At 59.9% G+C, this 17,434-nt stretch overlaps 4 protein-coding genes across 4 annotated transcripts; 2 read left to right on the top strand and 2 right to left on the bottom strand.

Moving 5' to 3' along the window:
* Positions 1–282: 282 nt before the first annotated feature.
* THITE_2124619 (uncharacterized protein) lies at positions 283–1,904 on the bottom strand. Its single transcript, XM_003658068.1, has 2 exons — positions 752–1,904; positions 283–672 (listed from the first exon to the last, which is right to left on the bottom strand). Exons 1-2 carry the CDS (start codon positions 1,442–1,444, stop codon positions 553–555), a joined length of 813 nt encoding a protein of 270 aa, XP_003658116.1. The 5' UTR covers positions 1,445–1,904; the 3' UTR covers positions 283–552.
* An 899-nt stretch (positions 1,905–2,803) lies between these two features.
* Positions 2,804–6,716, bottom strand: THITE_2124617 (uncharacterized protein). The gene is made up of 2 exons (XM_003658067.1): positions 6,098–6,716; positions 2,804–5,809 (listed from the first exon to the last, which is right to left on the bottom strand). The coding sequence occupies exons 1-2, from the start codon at positions 6,242–6,244 to the stop codon at positions 2,948–2,950; spliced, it is 3,009 nt and encodes a 1,002-aa protein (XP_003658115.1). The 5' UTR covers positions 6,245–6,716; the 3' UTR covers positions 2,804–2,947.
* Positions 6,717–8,126: 1,410 nt separating this feature from the next.
* Positions 8,127–8,895, top strand: THITE_2124616 (uncharacterized protein). The gene has a single exon (XM_003658066.1). It carries the CDS (start codon positions 8,277–8,279, stop codon positions 8,802–8,804), a length of 528 nt encoding a protein of 175 aa, XP_003658114.1. The 5' UTR covers positions 8,127–8,276; the 3' UTR covers positions 8,805–8,895.
* A 2,414-nt stretch (positions 8,896–11,309) lies between these two features.
* Positions 11,310–15,066, top strand: THITE_2124615 (uncharacterized protein). Its single transcript, XM_003658065.1, has 5 exons — positions 11,310–11,604; positions 11,887–11,974; positions 12,062–12,305; positions 12,370–12,736; positions 12,798–15,066. Exons 1-5 carry the CDS (start codon positions 11,432–11,434, stop codon positions 14,995–14,997), a joined length of 3,072 nt encoding a protein of 1,023 aa, XP_003658113.1. The 5' UTR covers positions 11,310–11,431; the 3' UTR covers positions 14,998–15,066.
* The last annotated feature ends 2,368 nt before the right edge of the window (positions 15,067–17,434 follow it).

Below are 17,434 nucleotides of genomic sequence, written 5' to 3'. Positions count from 1 at the left end.
TTGGGTCGGGATCGGAGAGGTCGGGATGGACGGCGAGCGAGGTGCATCAGCGCGACGGCACGATATACAGCATGGGTGGGTGGATGGATGGATGGATGCATGGGTGTGTGTGTGCATTGTCAGATGTAGACGAGTGTCTGCTTATTTGTGTGGCGTTGTATGTGTGGGTTTATCGAATTGTATCTAGCCAGAACAGTGTAGAACACTAGGCTTTGTTTATGGGAGCCTTCGGTCGGTGAGTGTGAGTGAGCATCAAGAGGTGAACCTTCTTCATTGTCTGTCTATCAATGCCTCTCTCTGTTGGCGGCTGATATGACAAGCCAGTGTGAAACATGCTATGAGGCTGCTATGATGTTTGGGCTTTTCCTGACAAAACATCTCGCCTTCTCTTCCCCGTTAATGATCCATGTCACGTCCAAGAGTTGCCGAACCGAGTCCCCGTAGTATATGTGTCGTGTTGCTAACTCCAATTGGGCTCTTCGACCCCCATACCAATATGACCACGGTCCTTCTGCTGAGTGCTGGTATCTGACAACGTGTGCCACCGCATCCTCAGAGCTTCGAGTAGATGATGTCTTCGAACTCCTTGATGACCTTCTCCACCTCGGGATCCGCCGTCTGGCGCAGCTGCGTGCCAAAGACGCTGCACACGCCCGCCTCGCGGTCAATGAACTGTTGGCAATTCTGTTAGCGCCGGCATTTCTCTCTCTCTCATATCACCTCCATCATGAACTGGCAGAGAGACACTCACCCAGGACAGATTCCAGGCGCCGCCCCACTGCAAGAAGCCCTTCTTCCGGTGCTCGTGGCTGCCGCTCTCGAACAGCAGCCCGGCCGCGCTCCAGTTGTACTCTATGCCCGGCGGCACCACGCCGACGACCCACTCCGGGTGCTTCATGCTCTCGTTGAGCGCTTTCTTGGCCTCGCCCTCCAGCAGGCCCTCAAACAGCAGCTTCGCCGTCGCCGGCTTCAGGATCTTCCCGTCGTCCCTCATCAGCGACTCCAGCACCTTGATGTACTCCCCCATGCCGCCCCAGGCGCCCTCGCCGCCGAACGCCTCGGCGACCGCGTCGAAGCGCGTCTCCAGGAACTCCAGCTTCCCGCCCTTGTCCTCGCTGCGCGTCGCCATCCCCGCGAGCGGCTCGATCGGGTCCGTGAACCGGCCCGGGTGGAACGTGATGCCGCCGCGCGGCACGCCCACGCGCGCCAGGATGTTCTCGTGCACAAAGTCGTCCAGGAACCCGCCCGTCAGCGTCTCGACCAGCTTGCCCGCCCAGTCCAGCCCGCTGCCGTACTCCCACCCGGCGCCCGGCTCGAACAGCAGCGGGTACCCGAAGCGCGTGTCCACCGACGCGCCCCCGCCGCCCGCCGACGTCGAGCTCAGCGGCACCGGCAGCGCCCGCCCCGTCGCCTGCGCCCACTGCCGCAGCGTCCCGCTCACCATCAGGTACCCCGTCCCCGCCGAGTGCGTGAGCAGGTGCCGCAGGCGGATGGGCTGCGTGCGCTTGGCCAGGATCGGCTGGCCCGTCTTGGCGTCGAAGCCCGTGATGATGGGCTGCGACGCCAGCACCGGCAGGTACTGCGTCACCTCCGTGTCGAGCGTCAGGATGTCCTGCTCGACGAGCTGCAGCACGGCGACCGCGGTGAGCAGCTTGGACAGGGACGCTATCGAGAGCAGCGTCTGCGGAGTCGCCGGCGGCGCGCCGGGCTTGAGCGAGGCGTTGCCCACCGAGAAGCTGTAGTCGATCTTGCCTGGTTTGGGGGGTCAGAAAAAGGTATCAAAAAACGAGCGGGCCGCAGACGGGGTCGAGGTTGAGTGGTGGCTCTTAGCCTCTTACCCGTCTTGTCCTTTGCGAGCATGACGGCAAAGGGAAGGACGCCGTCGTCAACGGCCTTCCTGACGCGGGCCTCAAACTCGGGAGTCATGGTCGTGGATTCGGTTTGTTGGTTTGGTGGTGTGGCGTTCGTGATGGGCTATGGCTCGGTCGGGTCTTCAGGTGCGAAATAAGTCCGAGCTACACGGCCGGGATGGAGTTGAAACAAGGACCAAAGCTGGGGGAGAGGAGAACGGACGAGGTCCAGGCCCCAGCGAAAAGGCCATGAACCAATTAATATAGGTAGGGAGCGACCACCGATGACAAATGGGTGATGGGCGCTGCCTGCCGCAACCAGTGAGATGTGATCTTCCCATCCCTCCTCCCTCCTGACAAAAAAAATAGATAGGTGTCCCGAACGTCGTCATGTTCCGCAGCAACTTCCGTTGCGAGCACCTGTGTGCCTTCCCTGCCTGCAACCGCTGTCCTACCTATCCAGCCACAACTGACTGACTGGCAGTCGTTTCATAGTGTTCAAGGCAGCGAGCGCCCCCCTTCGTCCTTCCACCTGCGGCGTCCGGGAACCCCAACCCGCCCCCAAGCGGATCTCCTCCCTCGGGGTTTCCAGAAGACGGACAAGCGGGTGCGGGGCAGCGTCGGCAGATCTGCCGCCCCTCTGCTTCGGACTCCACACCCCGCGATCTTGGAGCCGAGGGAGGCATGCGGAGTAGAAGCTGGTGCGGGGGCAGACGGAGTACGGAGTACACGACTTGGAATGGCTTGCTGACTTATAGCAAATTAGCAATCAGGTGCATGTTGACTGAATTGCATAAGCCCATCATGTAAACATCCATGACACACAGCAGCCGTATCCAGCTCGAGAATACTGTCAAGTAAGCAACGGTGCAGTCAATCAGTCGTTGATCCATCGCTTGCAATCAAATAACGGAAACGGTAAGAGTAAAAGCAACGAGCTCCGAGTTAACGTCCAACAACTGTAGCAATCCGGAAGCCAAGAAACGGACACTTGGGTATATTCCACAGCCATTTCCCTCTCACGCCTCCGGTCCTTCGGTTTCTCATAAGCCAGCCCCATCAGTGCACATCAGTCCCCTCCATCGTACGCAAAACAATCATCCGTCAACGGCAATCCCCGGCTCCTCCGCGGTCCCGTTGGTCTTCCCCTCGAGCTGCTCCTCCTGCTCCAGCTGCTGCTGCGGCTGCTGCAACAGCTCGTCCTCGCCCACGGGGTTCTCCGGGATGATTCCGTTCTGGCGCTCCCAGACCTCGCGGCGGATGCGATCGTCCTTGGCCTTCCGGGCGCGCTCGACCTCCTCGACGCCGCCCGACTTCTTGAGCTTGCCCTCCTCGACGAAGCTGACGAGCTCCTGCTTGAGCGGGTTCTCGCGGCGGCGCTCGAGCTCCTTCTGGCGCAGCTTCTCGGCCCGCTCGATCGCCTCCAGCCGGTTCTCGTGGTTGGGCTGCAGCGCGCGCACCTCGCCCAGCACGCCCTCCTTGGCCGCGGTCGGGTCGACCAGCGCGTTGTCGCGGATGCTGTTCAGGCCCTTGCTGAACTGCCGCGCCGTGATGCCGCCGCCCACGCCGCCCGGCCCGGCGTCCTTCATCTGCTCCTTGGTGGCCTGCTCGACCAGCGCGAACGTCTCGGACGCCTTCTCGAGGTCGTCGCGCAGGTCCACGATCAGGTCCTCCGCCAGCCGCAGCTCGTCGCGGCCCTGGCAGACGTCTTCGAGCTCCTTCTCCCAGATCTTGGTCCAGATGGGCTTCTCGCGCTTCATGTACTCCTCCATCTTGGCCAGCTCCTTGGTCAGCAGCGCGATGTCGCGCGCCACGGCCTCGAGCTGGCGCGGCAGCGGCCGCACGCCGCGGTGCACCACGTCCTTGCGCAGGTCTTCCACCATGTCCTGGAGGTCGTCTACCTTATTGACGAGCCGGTCGCTGTCGGCGTTGAGCTGCTTGCGTCCCTTGATGACGTACGAGTGGCCGGCGTCGCCTTCGATGTCGAGCACTGCGAGCTTGGCGGCTGCCAGCTTGACGTTGTTGGCCTTCGCGCGGAGCGCGGACATGGAGCCTTGCACCTCGGACTGGAAGTTGGAGTAGGTCTGCCGCAGCACGGCCAGATCCCGCCGCAGGCTTTGGATCTCCCAGAGCTGTCCCGGGCTGAGCTTGCGCGACGCAGATGCCGGCCCAGCCCCGGTCCCGGCTTGTTTAGCAGACTCGGCAGTTGCCGTCATGATGGTTGGGGGTGCGGCGGCGAGCCGAGCAACGTCCTTAGCCGTCTCCTGCTGCCGCTCTGATACCCTCTGAAGAGCAGCCGCCTGGTCGTCCACGTTCTGCTTCATTTCCTCCATCATCTTCCTCAGCGAGCCCAGGCCGTCGTCGATGTGCCGTTTGACTTCGTCCAGAGGCTCCACGTTGAGCACGAGCACCGTGCGGTCCTTGATGTCCGACAAGTCCTCCAGCTCGTGGCGCACGCCGGAGACGGGATCCTGGATATAGATGTCGGGCAGGTCGGCGCCGTTTTGCTGCGTATTCCACGAGAACTTTTCGATAAAGGCCAGTTGCAGGCGTCCGATCGACAGCTCTTCGTAACCGCCCGGGAGCACAAACTTCTTGACCTTGGATTTGTATTGGAGAAACAAAGTCAGTTCTTTCGTCGCGGGCGGTGTCTCTGTAAACGAGCTGGGTGGCTTGTCGGGCGTTGTGACCTGTGCTGGTGGAGGAGGTTGGGCTCGAGCCGGGGTGGCCGGTTTGTTCCTCTCCTCATCCTCCTCCTCCATCCCCATGACTGGCATCATGTCGGACGGTGGTCCTGTCAGGGTCGCGCTCGGCCGGAAGTTCTCTTCTTCCAGCGAGCCAGGAGCTGCGGCCCTGGCAGCGGGGAGCTCCGCCGGGAGTTCCTCCGGCTCCTCCGAGACCCGGCTCGGCACGCGGACCGGAGAAGAATCGAGGGTGGCCGTTCGCGACTGAGCCGACGTGTTCCGCTTGTGGCGGACAGGATCCCTCGCCTGCATGGCCCGCATTGATTCTCGGACTTCGCCCCGGCCGCGGTTCGGTATCGGCGTGGTTTGGGGAGGGAGCATCGGGATCCCAGGCGCCTGAGCGCCCAGGTGCTTCGATATCTGGTAGGCGGAGTATCTTCGAGACGCCCGCCTCTCCAAATCGCCCCCTCTCTGCAGGGCCGCAAGGGCGCTCTGCTGCGAGGCCTTGGGCGGCGGTGGTGGCGGCGGGAAGTTATCCAAGCTGCTCAAATCACTCGCCGAAGGCCCCGACGGAATGGTCTCGTCACCCGGGTAGGGAGCCACGACCGGGATGCTGTGCATCGTGTTGCTGGACAGGCTGGAGTGATCCGAGCCGCGGGAGAGGTCCCGCTGTGGTTGGACGCGTCTGGTCGGGGACGCCATCACATTGCTCCGCCCATCGTCACGTTGACTGTCCGGCCGATAGCCATCCTCCAGACCCTCGTTCAACAAGGTTGTCACTCCCGAGTTGACACTCCCCACCGTGCTGGAACTGGTTGTCCGAGCTGGCACGGGCGGGTTCGCAGCCGCGGCAGCACCACCAGAGCCGCTCGGGTCGGAAGGAGCACTTTCTCGCTCCCGCTGCTGCCTTTGCCGCAATCTTGTCTGCTTCCCCTTGAGGCCATGGAGTAGGTTGATGATGATATCGCGGATTTTCGGTAGGTACCTGTCCAAGCTCTCAGGGCTCGCATCCTGGCTCAGGGTGGCTTCCAAAATCGTCCTCAAACGCTCCGGTACGTTGCCGAGGTCGGCCGTATCAACGTTGATAGCGGAGAAGGCACGGCAGGCCATATTGAATTCGTATCCTAGCCGGACGTAAACGTCGGACACCTGGGTGTCGGTGGCGTTCCCTCGCGACCATTGTGTGAGAGTCTCGAGCAGCTGTTTCGTAGCGACGAGGAGATGCGTCACGCTCCTCTCGATCTGGGATAAGGGGATCGAAGAGCTTCCCGATGACTTTTTGGAGGTCATTGTCAGCACTCACGCAACCGGGTAGGTGGAAGACAAGCACAGCGCGACAACAGGGGCGGGTTTCCACTGGTCACGAGAGAAGTAGTAGGTGTGACGGCAGCGCCGCTGAGCCTGCCTTGAAACTTGGGGATGGGGGGAAGAAGAGGGGGGACAGGGGGGAGGTGGTTATGTGTAGCTATGCATGAAGCCGGGCGGTCAAGTAGGGATCTGCGTCGACAATGCAGAACCCGCTGGACGGACGGAAAGCGGAAGAGTACTGAAACTCAAACTCACGTTGGCGCGTCTCGATCCATCGCTCCTGCTGCTACTCCCACTGGCGCTCGCACTTGTGCTGGCAGCGGCCTGCTGCGCCACGCGCGCAGATGTCGAAGACCGCGGTGCAACAGGGCGGTTGCCGCCGACGCCGACGGCGGGCGACATGGCGCGCGGTGGGACGCCTGGCGGTGGTGGCCCTGGGTCGGCGCCGGGCGACCGTCGGTGCGAACTCCGCGAGGAACTCATTTTGCTGACTGCTCCCGCTGTTGTTCGGCGGTGGCTTTACCCCCCAAGGTCTGCCACCACTCTTGACTCTTGCCGTCTTCCGTGTTCCGCCTTCCCGCGTTCCGCGTTCCGGTGTCTTGGTGCCCAATCCAATCAGACGCGCGTGGGCTCTCCGGGGTCGGTAGGAATCGCTCGTGCGACGAAAATGCCGGGACGAAAATACCGTGTTGTTTTTGAGGAGGTTGGGTGCAGAATGACACAGCGGCCTGTCGTCCGCGGCTCACGTTCTCGCCGTAGGAGACCACCACCTTTACACAGTCGCAGTCGACTTGCGCAGTCACAAGATCAATCGCCCTGAGTCTCCGTGGGTGCGGAGGGGGTTTCCGGAAACTCGTGGTTGGCAAGCGCACGTCTCCACCGAGGCTCCAACAGCTGGTGCCAGGCTGCCAGGCTGCGCTATGCCAAAACTGGCATCGTTGCAGGGTTCAAACAGCTTGAGCTGCCTGTGACAGAAAATTCAACTCCACAGCCTTGCCGTACGCAGTACATTGCGTCACACATTGAGTTAACTGTGCGAGTGAACATGACGCGATATTTCCCACGTCTTGTCTTTGCTGGTTCCTTCTCAGGCCTTTGTTGCTGGCTTTTCATGTCCTGCAAACCTGGTACGTTCCATGTGGCTCCCAGGAGCCTGGTTGTGTCTGGCTGTGGTTTTCTGGCTGTGTTTTTGTCATACGAGAAGCTTCCCACCAACCCTCCTAACCCTGAAGCAACTGCCGCTTCCAGTCCGGCCGGCGATTGCCAGAGCAAGACAGCTATAAAAAAGAATTAAAAAAAAGCAGAAGAAGAAAGAAAAGTCCGGCAACTCACGTTCGAACTGTACCTACTGTGTATGATACCGGAAGCCCATTCTAACGTCATTGCCATGGGTTCAAATTTGTTCTGGGGAAGCCCGGCCTGCGACACGAGGCTCCCTTGCCTAGCTGATCAAGCAGAGCAGTTCTGTTACGGATAAACGTATCGCGGGTACATACATTACGGGTAATGACAGCCCGCCGGCCTTCCCCTGCGCAGTCGGTGTACCTAACCCCAAAACCGAACCACCACCGTCATCGCCATCCACAATTCCACCATTCCCGATGAGCGACGAGGGCATCACACTTGCAGGCAGGAAGTTAGTATGCTTCTGTGGGTCAAGTATCACCAACCTTAACTCAATGCCGCTCTGCGCACTTTGAACTGGGTTGGTTTGCGAGAGGCTCCAGTTTGAGCGCAGGGATACGTCCTACTGCTTTCCCAACCTCTTCCCCAGCCCCACGGGGCACCGAAACGCTCATCTTGTGACGGCTCACCCTTTTGCTTTTCCCCGCTCTCTTCTCCCCAGTTGCGGCCCACCACCGGATCCTGAACCCGGCCGGTGACGCGAATCTCGAAAACGTCAGCAGGTTGCCGGACGGTCCAGCCACCCCTCCTGCAAGCCATGCTGCCTTGCGTGGTCTCCGCCTGTCCATACGATGTCTGTTCCCGTCCATCGTCCAATCGACTGGTACAGATTTCGCCCTAACTCCCGAGAGGCGTTTGGATCGGCTACTGCCGTCCACGCGTCCTGCGGCCCCCTGCAGTTCAGAGGTGCGCAAGAAGCCGCGCTACGTTTCCAAAGTCAACAAATGATTCTCGTGCCAGAGCAGGCATGTCTCGGCTGTCGTCCTGTCTCGCCCAGCAATTTTCCGCAGTAGTTCCCCGGACGACCAGTGCTGTCTGCGTAAGCCTGGCTTAAAGGCGGTCCAGCCGCCCTCTCGACGTCTCTGTGCCACTCTCCTTCTCTTCCGTAACCAGGTAAATCATTATCATATCGGCCAAGCCGGGCACGCTGCCAAGGGGTTCATCTTCGATCCCACACGCTCGCTCCAACCAAGCCCCAGACGCTCGTTCCAAACCAAACCAACCAAATAAAAGGGGTAAAAACAAAAATATGCAGCTCAAATCCTCCCTCCTGCTCTCGGCCCTCCTGGCCACCATAGCCGCAACCACCCCCCAAGACAGCAGCATCACCAGCTCATCCACGGAGTCCTCCCCGACCGTCACCCTCCCGTCCTCCTCGTCCAACCTGCCCCAACTGTCCAGCACCACCACCGCCTCGCTCCCGCCACCGGGCTTCGAGAGCAGCAGCGGCTTTCCCACCACCGCCGTCACCACCACCATCACCTCCTCCTCCTCCTCCTCCTTCACCGGCAGCACCAATGACACCGCCACGTCGACCTCGCCCTCCTCCGCCGCCGAGACTCCTTCGTCTTCGTCTTCTTCATCTTCTCCTCACAGTGGTGGTGGTGGGAGTGGTGCCAGCGAGACCGAGACCGGCAGCCAGCCGGCTGCTGCCAGCACGCGCCCCGCCAGCACGCCGACCTCTATCAACGGCGCCGCCGCCGGCGGCGGTGGCGGCCGGTCGCAGTTCGGACTGGCCGTGTTCGGGCTTGCTGTTGTTGCCGGGTTGGGGCTTTAAGACGCCCATGGGGATGGGGACGGGCAGGGAGAGTATCTTTTTTGGTGGTTCGACTGAAGGGGCGGGGGCTGGTATGTTGAAGGTGAGGGAGGGGGTGATCGTTGATGGTGGTTGAGATATGGTATTTACTGTGTATTGAGTGTGGAGAGGGTGGAGCAGAGGGGTACGTGAACAGATTGGAATGGAATGGAGGGGTAAGGGAGGGAACAAGGGGTACGGGAATGGGGTGAGTTGGGTGTCAGATAGATCTTGGAAACCAAATGTGTTCTTCCTAGTGGCCTCCTTTGAGTGGAAGGGCAGCCAGGTTAGTTGCAAGTTGTGTTTGTGTTATTTATTCATTCATGGGAAGGGGTTAGCCGGCGCAACATTCTTTGCATAGTAAACTCCCCTCCCTGTTCCCCCTTACCTAGACCTCCTGCTCGTGGGTGGTCCCCGAGATATCCAAGGTCGTATCCCACCCAAGCAGCATAAGGTGGCCGGTGCTGTTATTATTCATTCAGGCTGCAGTCACAACATAATGGGGGCTGGTTGATGGACAGTCGGTGGCCGTTGCAACGGAGAGATGTGTCAAGGCAAGCCCCTCGCTTCATAGCTTGCCGTGTTCCACGGTGTGCTTTGTAAAGTCCGCTCAGCCGGTAACACTTGACATCTGACTTCAGCTCAAGAGAAAATCGGTGGCGACAACATGTGAGTGCAATCGACGACTAGTGTTGTACCGCGTATCCAGCCGTTCGATGGTGAGTGTTACCCAATATGCTCACTTAAAAGTCTGTAGCATTGGGAGGTAAAACGCCCCGAAGCCTAACAGTTGTCTGTTGGCTTCTGTTAACGCCGGTCAACTGGACTCGGACGTATTGGAAGGCCACTGCTTATTGCCGTCCCGAGCCCAAGGCCCTTTACGGACCGAGAAGTATCCGTTCGATGTCCACGCAGACGGGAATTGTTAGCATGTCTTCCACTTCCCCGGCAGCCCAACGAAAACAAACGATTGCTTCGCTGGACGGCAGACAAGAACGTAACCCATTTGCCCACCGGGTGGGGTCATCAGCACGTCGCGATGACATCACACGGGCAAGAAGAGAGGATCTCCAGTCTCCAGGGCCGCTCCCTGCGCATGTAGTGAACCCCGCACCAAGCAGTTCTGCACTTCGTCCCAGTACACTTGTGTGAACGATTTGACGTGTGTGGATAATAATAACCCTGCGGCTGAGCGGAAGGTGTGCCTTGAGGCTCAAACGTGATCGCTTCTGCAGGTAACGCATGTGATAATGGAAGCCCTGGGCAAATGGCAAACTCCTCTCGCTGGGAATAAAGTGTCATGTGTCGTTACGATACGCGTCTCATAACGCCTTGCAGGGAGGGTATCTGACCGCATGAAACAACCAAATGGATTGGGAATACAGGACCTTCGGCGCACACACGACACATGCCAGAGTCCTTCTTCCAACGACTCTGGCCAAACTATGGAGAAAAGCCGAATCCATTACAGCAGAAACTGGAAGTGATGGAGCTGCGTAACTGGACTAGGTGCAGAGTTCAAAGAAGCAAATCACGTGGGCGATAACTACACAGTTCGTTAAGTGATTCTCCATGTGCCAAGCGCTTCTGGTCTGAAACGGTGCTAGCGTGAACCAAACTGCGCCTCTCAAAGGCAGGCCAGCTTGCGGCCAGCACGAGAGCTCTATTTGGGAATCCGTAAGGATGCTTCGTCGGACCTCGCCCTTTCTTTGTCTAGAGCCAGAAAACAAGGACGGGATCATTCGGCGGCCATTTACCGGGTGGTCAGTTGAGGTTTGTCTTTGCGCGCGCTAATCTGGCGGGGGCGGTTGTGCTTGGAGATTTGAGCGCTTGTTCTGCTTCGTTGGCCTGCCAGCTTGCGCCATCTCGTGCCCGGCTCTCAAATCTTTCGTGCAACCTCGAAACACTTGCCCAGCCGACTTCTCTGCCTTTCCCCACCCAGGCCGCAGAGACACCTCTTCTGCAAGAACGCCTGGGGAAGTGCCCGCCTACTGCACACAGTATTGATCCTCTCCTCTGCATCGCTCTTTCCCTTCGATTCCGAAATTCGTGGACTACTTCCCCTTCCCAACACCGCATCAGCCTGGGATACCAGGTACCAACCCTCCTGTCAACCAAGTCGATCGCGCTCACTTGGCCAGCAGGAACCTGGAACAAGCCCACGGACCTACCACAGGGCAGCGCAAGCGGCGGGGCCAGCATTTGACAACCCCCCTGCTGTATACCTCCAGCCCAGCAACCTGGTTGGACGTTTTTGGCTGTGGCACGTTGGGTCTTCCTGCCCAGCACTCGGCGGCGCTGCTTCGCCAGATCTTTCTGTAGAGCGGCAGGCTGTCGTGACCGAGCCCACGAGTCGATGCACATCGACAATCGGGTGGTTGCTGGTGCGCCTGCCCCCGCCGCCCCTGCCCCTCCAGCACGGCCCCAGCACAAGCTAGCACCAGCCGGCTCGCACCAATCAGCGCTCTGATTCGCCCAATTCGTACAAACTTCCTTCCTCTGCCGCTCCCGCACATCTCCCGCCCGCACCCCTTTCCCAAAGTTTCCAAAAAAGCTGCCCTGCGCGCCCAGTGCCCACTGGACTGCTTGGTTGCTGAGCACAGGAAACTATGGAAGACCGGTCGTCATCGACGAAACCCGCGGTCGTCTCTCCATCGCCGTCCACCGCGCCGGACCTCAGATCACCCACCTCAGGTGCCCGGCCCCTCTACAGCAGTAAGCTTGGCGACCAGCGACCCAGAGCCCCAGAGGCATCCGCTTCGCCTCCGACTGCCACTGCAAGGTGAGACACGAGACCCTTCGGGTGCATCCCCAACTTTTTTTCGCGAAGCCTCACGCTGTTGCGCCCTGCCTTTCTCCGCCAACAAAGAGAGGAACTGGTTTTGCCTCGCCCATCGCTTTCAGCATTTTCCTTTTTACTTGTTGCAATTTCTTTTTTTTTGCTGTGGCCCTCTCCAGCCCAATTTGGCTGCCAGCGCGCCCACCAGCCAATCCGCGCCGACGGCCGCCGCAATCGTGCCTTTGCGGCGAAGGCTCAGGCTCAGGCTCGCTGACTCCCGCACAGGCAGCCGCCTGTCCAGCAGAAGGCGTGGACGTCCAACAGGAACCCGATCACCGGTAGGCCGCAGGCCGTGACGAGCTCCCTACGCGAGGTTAGTCTAAGTTCCCCGCTGGCTGGACCATGCATCGGCTGCGCTGCCGAGCGCCCGCGAGCTGCAGCTCATGATTCTCCAAAACAGGGCCAGCGAGTCCGCATTGTGCTCACCTCCGGGGCCGAATTTGAGGGCATCTACAGCAACGGCCCGGAGCCGACCAGCTGCCGTCTGTCCATGGTGCAGCAGAAGAAGCTTCCGAATTCCGCCGAAATCTCGAACGGTCCCTCCCGCAGGGAACAGCCCGTCATGACCTTCCAACGCAAGGAGATCGCGGAAGCCCGCGTGGTTACCGGCAACAACGCGAAGAATGATGGAAGGTCCCCAAATGGTACGCCCTGCCCTCCGACCCATGTAATTGCCCACCCACGCTGACCTGAATCCGTTCTCTGCAGGTAGTCGAGCCTCCTTCCGGACCGATGCCGCCATCTCCAATACACGGCTCGGCGGCGAGCGGACATTGAAGGCCTGGGTTCCCGATGCTGGCTATGAGGTAGATGGGTCCTTGGAGAAGTCTGGCAACGCCGGCCCTTGGGACCAGTTCGCCGAAAACGAACGCCTGTTTGGTCTGAAGACGGACTACGACGAGAACATCTACACAACCGCCATCGACAAGAACCACCCACAGTATAAGGAACGGCTGGCGGCGGCGGAGAAGAAGGCGCGCGAGATTGAGCGGAGCGCCCCGACGACCGCGCATGTCGCGGAAGAACGCATTATGGATTTTGCGGGCGGAGACGACCAGCGAGACGAAGAAGACAAGTAAGTAGTGTGATGCACCCCCGCGTGAGCTTCACGACTGAGCTCCTCTTTCTAGGTATAGCGGTGTGCGTCGGCAAGATTTCCCGCCGTTGACAAACCGCGAGAACAAGTACACGCCGCCGGCCCGACGGGCTCCGACGGGTCAAGCAACTGTCAAAGGCGCTCCTGTCGACCCTGCTATCATCTCATCGCAGCTGAAGAGCGCCCCAACACCGAAACAACCGACGCCAAAGCCGATTGAGTCCAAGGTTCAGGCCACTCCGGATAAGCCGGCCACCCCCGCGCTTGAGAAGCCTGTGGAGTCGAAGCCTAGCGGAGGTACAGGCGAGGCGAAGACAGCCGAGAGCAAGGCAGATGCCGTCTCGAACCAGAAGGCCCCCGATACCAAGGACGCAGCAGCGCTCCGGCCGTCCGCGGCCACGAGCCGCACTGCCTCCTCACAAGTCAAGGCTGGTGCAGTGCCAAGTGCAACCTCGACTGTCGAACGCGACGTGCTGGTGTCCTTCAGGACGTTCGCCTCTAGCCAGAGATTCATGGCCGAGAAAGTCAGAAGCAGTAGAGCCAAGGTCGACAAGGAGGTCAAGTTGACCGAGCTGAAGAAGTTCGCCTCGAGCTTCAAACTCACCACGCCCGTCCCGCCGGACCTTATCTCCATCATCGCGAAGGACCCGGTCAAACAGAAACAGATCCAGGAAAAGGTCCAGCAGAACATCGCCGAGGCGGCTCGGCAGAGGGAGGCAGCCGCCAAGGAGAAGGAACTCGCAGCGGCAAAGGAAAGCCAGGCGAAGCCGGCCCCCGATCATTCGGTCCCCTCCACGCCCGCTACGACGGCCGATGCTCGTGGCACCACCTCGCGGCCGGCCCCGCCGCAACCCTCGGCTTCGGCTACGGGAATACCCGGCCGTCACCCAGGCGCCCGTTCCTCATACAACCCCCAGAACCATTATCAGTACAACAGAGGCAACCGCCCGCCGCCCCATCTGGCCCCTCAGAACCAGCCGACGGGCAATCTGGCGCAGCGGCTCCGGAACGTGGAGCAGCAGAAGCTGCAACATGCCCACATGGCCCACCAACCTCCCCCGGATATGCGCCTTCCTCCTACCGGCCCCGCCAGCGCTGTCGACCCCGGCTTTGGCCGCCGTATCAGCGGCGTGCCGCCATCCTCCTTCATGGCCCCCAAGCTGAACCCCAACAGCCACGAGTTCAGGCCGAGTGCATTTGCGCAGCCCTTCAACCCAGCCGTTCCGAGCCAGGGCTCCTCCCCTCGTTCCTCCGTCAATAACATCCCCGAGGCCGCCATCCCGCCTCCGCCTGCCAGGGGCCAACTCATCCGACGCAAGACGAGGTCGGTCGACGTCAAGAAGTGCTTCATCCTGTCGCACCTCGAAACCATCCAGCCGCCTCCTGGCCGGAACTGGGACGACAACGACGGCATCAAGCCGTCTTTCGATACGCTCCCGACTTGGCGCCAGCTCCAGGAGGAGACCGAGGCGCCAGACTCGACTATGCATCTAACCTACACCGAATACTTCGAGCGGCTGCCGCGGCCCAACGCCGCGGTCGCCACCCCCAACCCGTCCCACGTCATGCCGCAGATCGCGCACCAACACCAGCTGCCGTTCCATCTGCAGCACGGCGCGCAGAACCTCGCGCCCAGGCAGTCGCCACACATGCCGCCGATGCAGATGCACGCCGGCCAGCACGGACAAGTCCCTCCAGTGCCGTTTGGTAACCCGGACGATCATAGGATGATGCACTCCAATTCGGCCCAGTCCTTCGCTTCCCCTAGGCTGGGACAGGTCCCCATGGCCTACCCGCCGGCGATGAACGCGCCCGCGCAGATGCCGTACGGCCAGCCTGTGATGCAGCCGTACGTGAACGCCGCGCCCCAGATGGGCCAGTTCCGCAGCTTCTCGCACAACCCGCAGTTCATACCGCAGCAGCCCCACCACATGGCGGCGCCCATGATGGTGCAGCCGCAGTTCATCTCGGGCCCCAATGGCATGGTGGCGGCCGGGCCGATGTATCCTGGCGCCCATCCGCAGTTCATCCCTGCCGGCGCCGTGCCGCCGCCGCAGCCGATGCCCGTGTCTAACGGATTTCCCAGCCCCGGCCGGCCGGCCGCGCCCATGATGGTGCACCAGGGATCGCACCAAGGGCAGCAGGCCGTGTATGGCATGAGCCCCGGGATGGCGTACCAGCAACCCGCCTACACGGCGCAGCAGCCCCAGGGCAAGTTCTCGGGCCAGCGGCCCCAGTGAGGGAGCAGCTTGCAGAACGGTTACAAATGATCGTGTCGCGGCGTCTGCCTGCCCCCCGTGCCTGCCCATCTGCTCGCCTGCCCGCCTGACCGCATGCGAATGAAACCGAGCTGTTGGGGGGGCGGAGTCCAGCGATCGCTACCACTTTATCAGGGACTTGCTGCTCATTTTCGAGCCTTGTTTGAGATGGGGCTTGTCGCTCCCCCGACAACCGAGCTCGCACTCGTCAGCGAAAGCGAAAAGCGAAGAGCGAAGAGCGAAAAGCGAAGAGCGAAAAGCAAAAAGCGAAAAGCAAAAGAGAACTCGAGCAAACACTAGTGTGACCTGCCGAGCCGGATCCGAATTTGATTGACGGTCGGCCAGCAGCGCTGTTATTGTGCAGGCAGAGCGGGGGGGAGGAGAGAGAGAGATACGAAGAGAAAGCGGATCGTTAGCAGCAGAGTGTCGCGGGGTCGAAGCAGATAGGGAGGTGAGAGGGGAGAGGGACGGAGAGGAGCGGAAGGGAGAGAAATCATCATAACTAGCTTTTGCCGCGTCAATTGAGCTGTTTTCCCTCATAGCCAGATGCAGCAGCGGTAGCAGCAGTAGCAGCAGCAATTGCGGAGGTGGCAGGGCAAATGCATAAGCCTCTTGATTTTCCTTTTTCTCTTGTCCTGTCTTCGTCTGTGACCACGGCCCAACGCAGAAAGTGTGATGTCCACAGCCTCTTCCTCATTTTTCACCACCGACATTCCACCACCGACACCACCACTACCACCAACAAGAAGAAGACGAAGAGTATCAACAACAACAAGTGTCAGCTGGCTGGCTCAGCTTGGGCCTGGCGTTGTGTGTCCTTGGTCAGCGTGCAGGGAGAGACTGAGGAAAGAGAGGATCCTCTTGTTATTGGGGTGTGAAAGGCTGTCCTATTTTGACATGGCATGGCACTACCGAGTAGTTGGCATGGCAATACAGAAGCAGTTACGGCGTCGTTTGGGATGGGAGTCTAGGGCGCAGGTGAGGTGGTGAATGTTTGGGGAGGAGGGGATGGTGAGGAGGGAAGGGAGACAGCGAGAGAAGAGGGCAGAGAAGCACGGGTTGTTGTTTGGGGGCGGATGGCGAAGGGGCCCGATGGAGAGGGGAGAGGATGGGAAGAGGCGAGGGTCTGGATCGTTGCCGGTTGCACCACGCCACTGTTCGGCGTCCATACGACAGTAATCGTATCCGCATTTCTTCTTCTTTTTGATCCGTCTTCTGAAAAGGAGTACGACAAGCAGAAATGCACGCCCAGTGTGGCCCTGCTCACCTTTGCTTTGCTTGATTCACAGACAGACATCGGCGATGTCTCTCGTTCTGACCCGCTTGGTTTGACACTGGTTCAGGACCAGCCATGCTCCTGCTGCCTCTGAGCGGAAAAGATATTCTGGGTTGATGGGCTCTACTAGAGGTGGTTTGATTTGGCACGACTTGCAACTGAAGCGTAATAGAGGGAAAGTTGGATGTGCCACTCCTTGCATCTCACATCACACAACCCTCCCAGCAACATTGCGTCGTCAGCGGTGTATTGTGGCCGTTGTATGAACTCTGCAGGGGCAAAGATTCCAGACTGGACGGTCCTGGTCGGGGACAGAGTGTGGTATCTTGTGTGCCGGCGTGGTTGTCATTTATCTGAGAAGGACTGAAGGTTCAACCTCACGGCCGCAAAAGGGAGAGAGTGCATGCTGGGCGGATATGAGCCCCTTTGTTCTCCACGCGAAGGATTCCAATGCCGCCTCGCACACGCCACCCCTGCCTGCCATCACTGACTGCTCGGATGGGAGTCGGTAGGCACCCACCGAGGGTTGAGCAATCTCGATATTAAGCAGGACGCCGAACGTTGCATAATATTAGGATCCCAGATTGCCCAACTCCTGCGCAACAGTACCAGGCCACGCTCTGTTACATAACAAGGTATGTTCAAGGGGCAGTCAGGCTACAAGTCGGGTCGCGGTGGGGATGGTGGCGGACATACGACGTTGGTCGGGGCAGGCAATCTCGGGCGTCGTCCTCAAAGTTTCTCTCTCCCGAAGACGGGCCGAAGTATAGCATACGCAGTAGTTAGTTGCAACGCTAAATCACCTACCTCGTCAGTGCCTGGCGTCGACTTTATTGTGGCTCTGCTTCTTGCATGAATGTACACTTGACTTTGGCGAAGTGAAAGGGACGGTGGCTGCGCCTCTCGATCTCCGCGGTGGCGAGGATCGGGCGAAGAGCACTAACACCTTCATGCGCCTTTCCCGAGGTGATCTGTTAACTAGTGTAACGTCGCATGATTGCTTTGTACTGTACTTTGATAGTGTAGGATTGCTGGGGTCCTGTGGCAGACGTCAACAAGGGTTCTAGACGAGTGCTGCGGGTTAGGGATGCCATTGGAGGCCTGGATGGCTACCCGCCGCGATCCTCGCTCATGGAGGGATCA

The sequence above is a fragment of the Thermothielavioides terrestris genome, chromosome 6 (genome assembly GCF_000226115.1).
Source record: "Thermothielavioides terrestris NRRL 8126 chromosome 6, complete sequence".
Lineage (NCBI taxonomy): Eukaryota > Fungi > Ascomycota > Sordariomycetes > Sordariales > Chaetomiaceae > Thermothielavioides > Thermothielavioides terrestris.
This window is presented reverse-complemented; position numbering and strand designations above follow the sequence as displayed.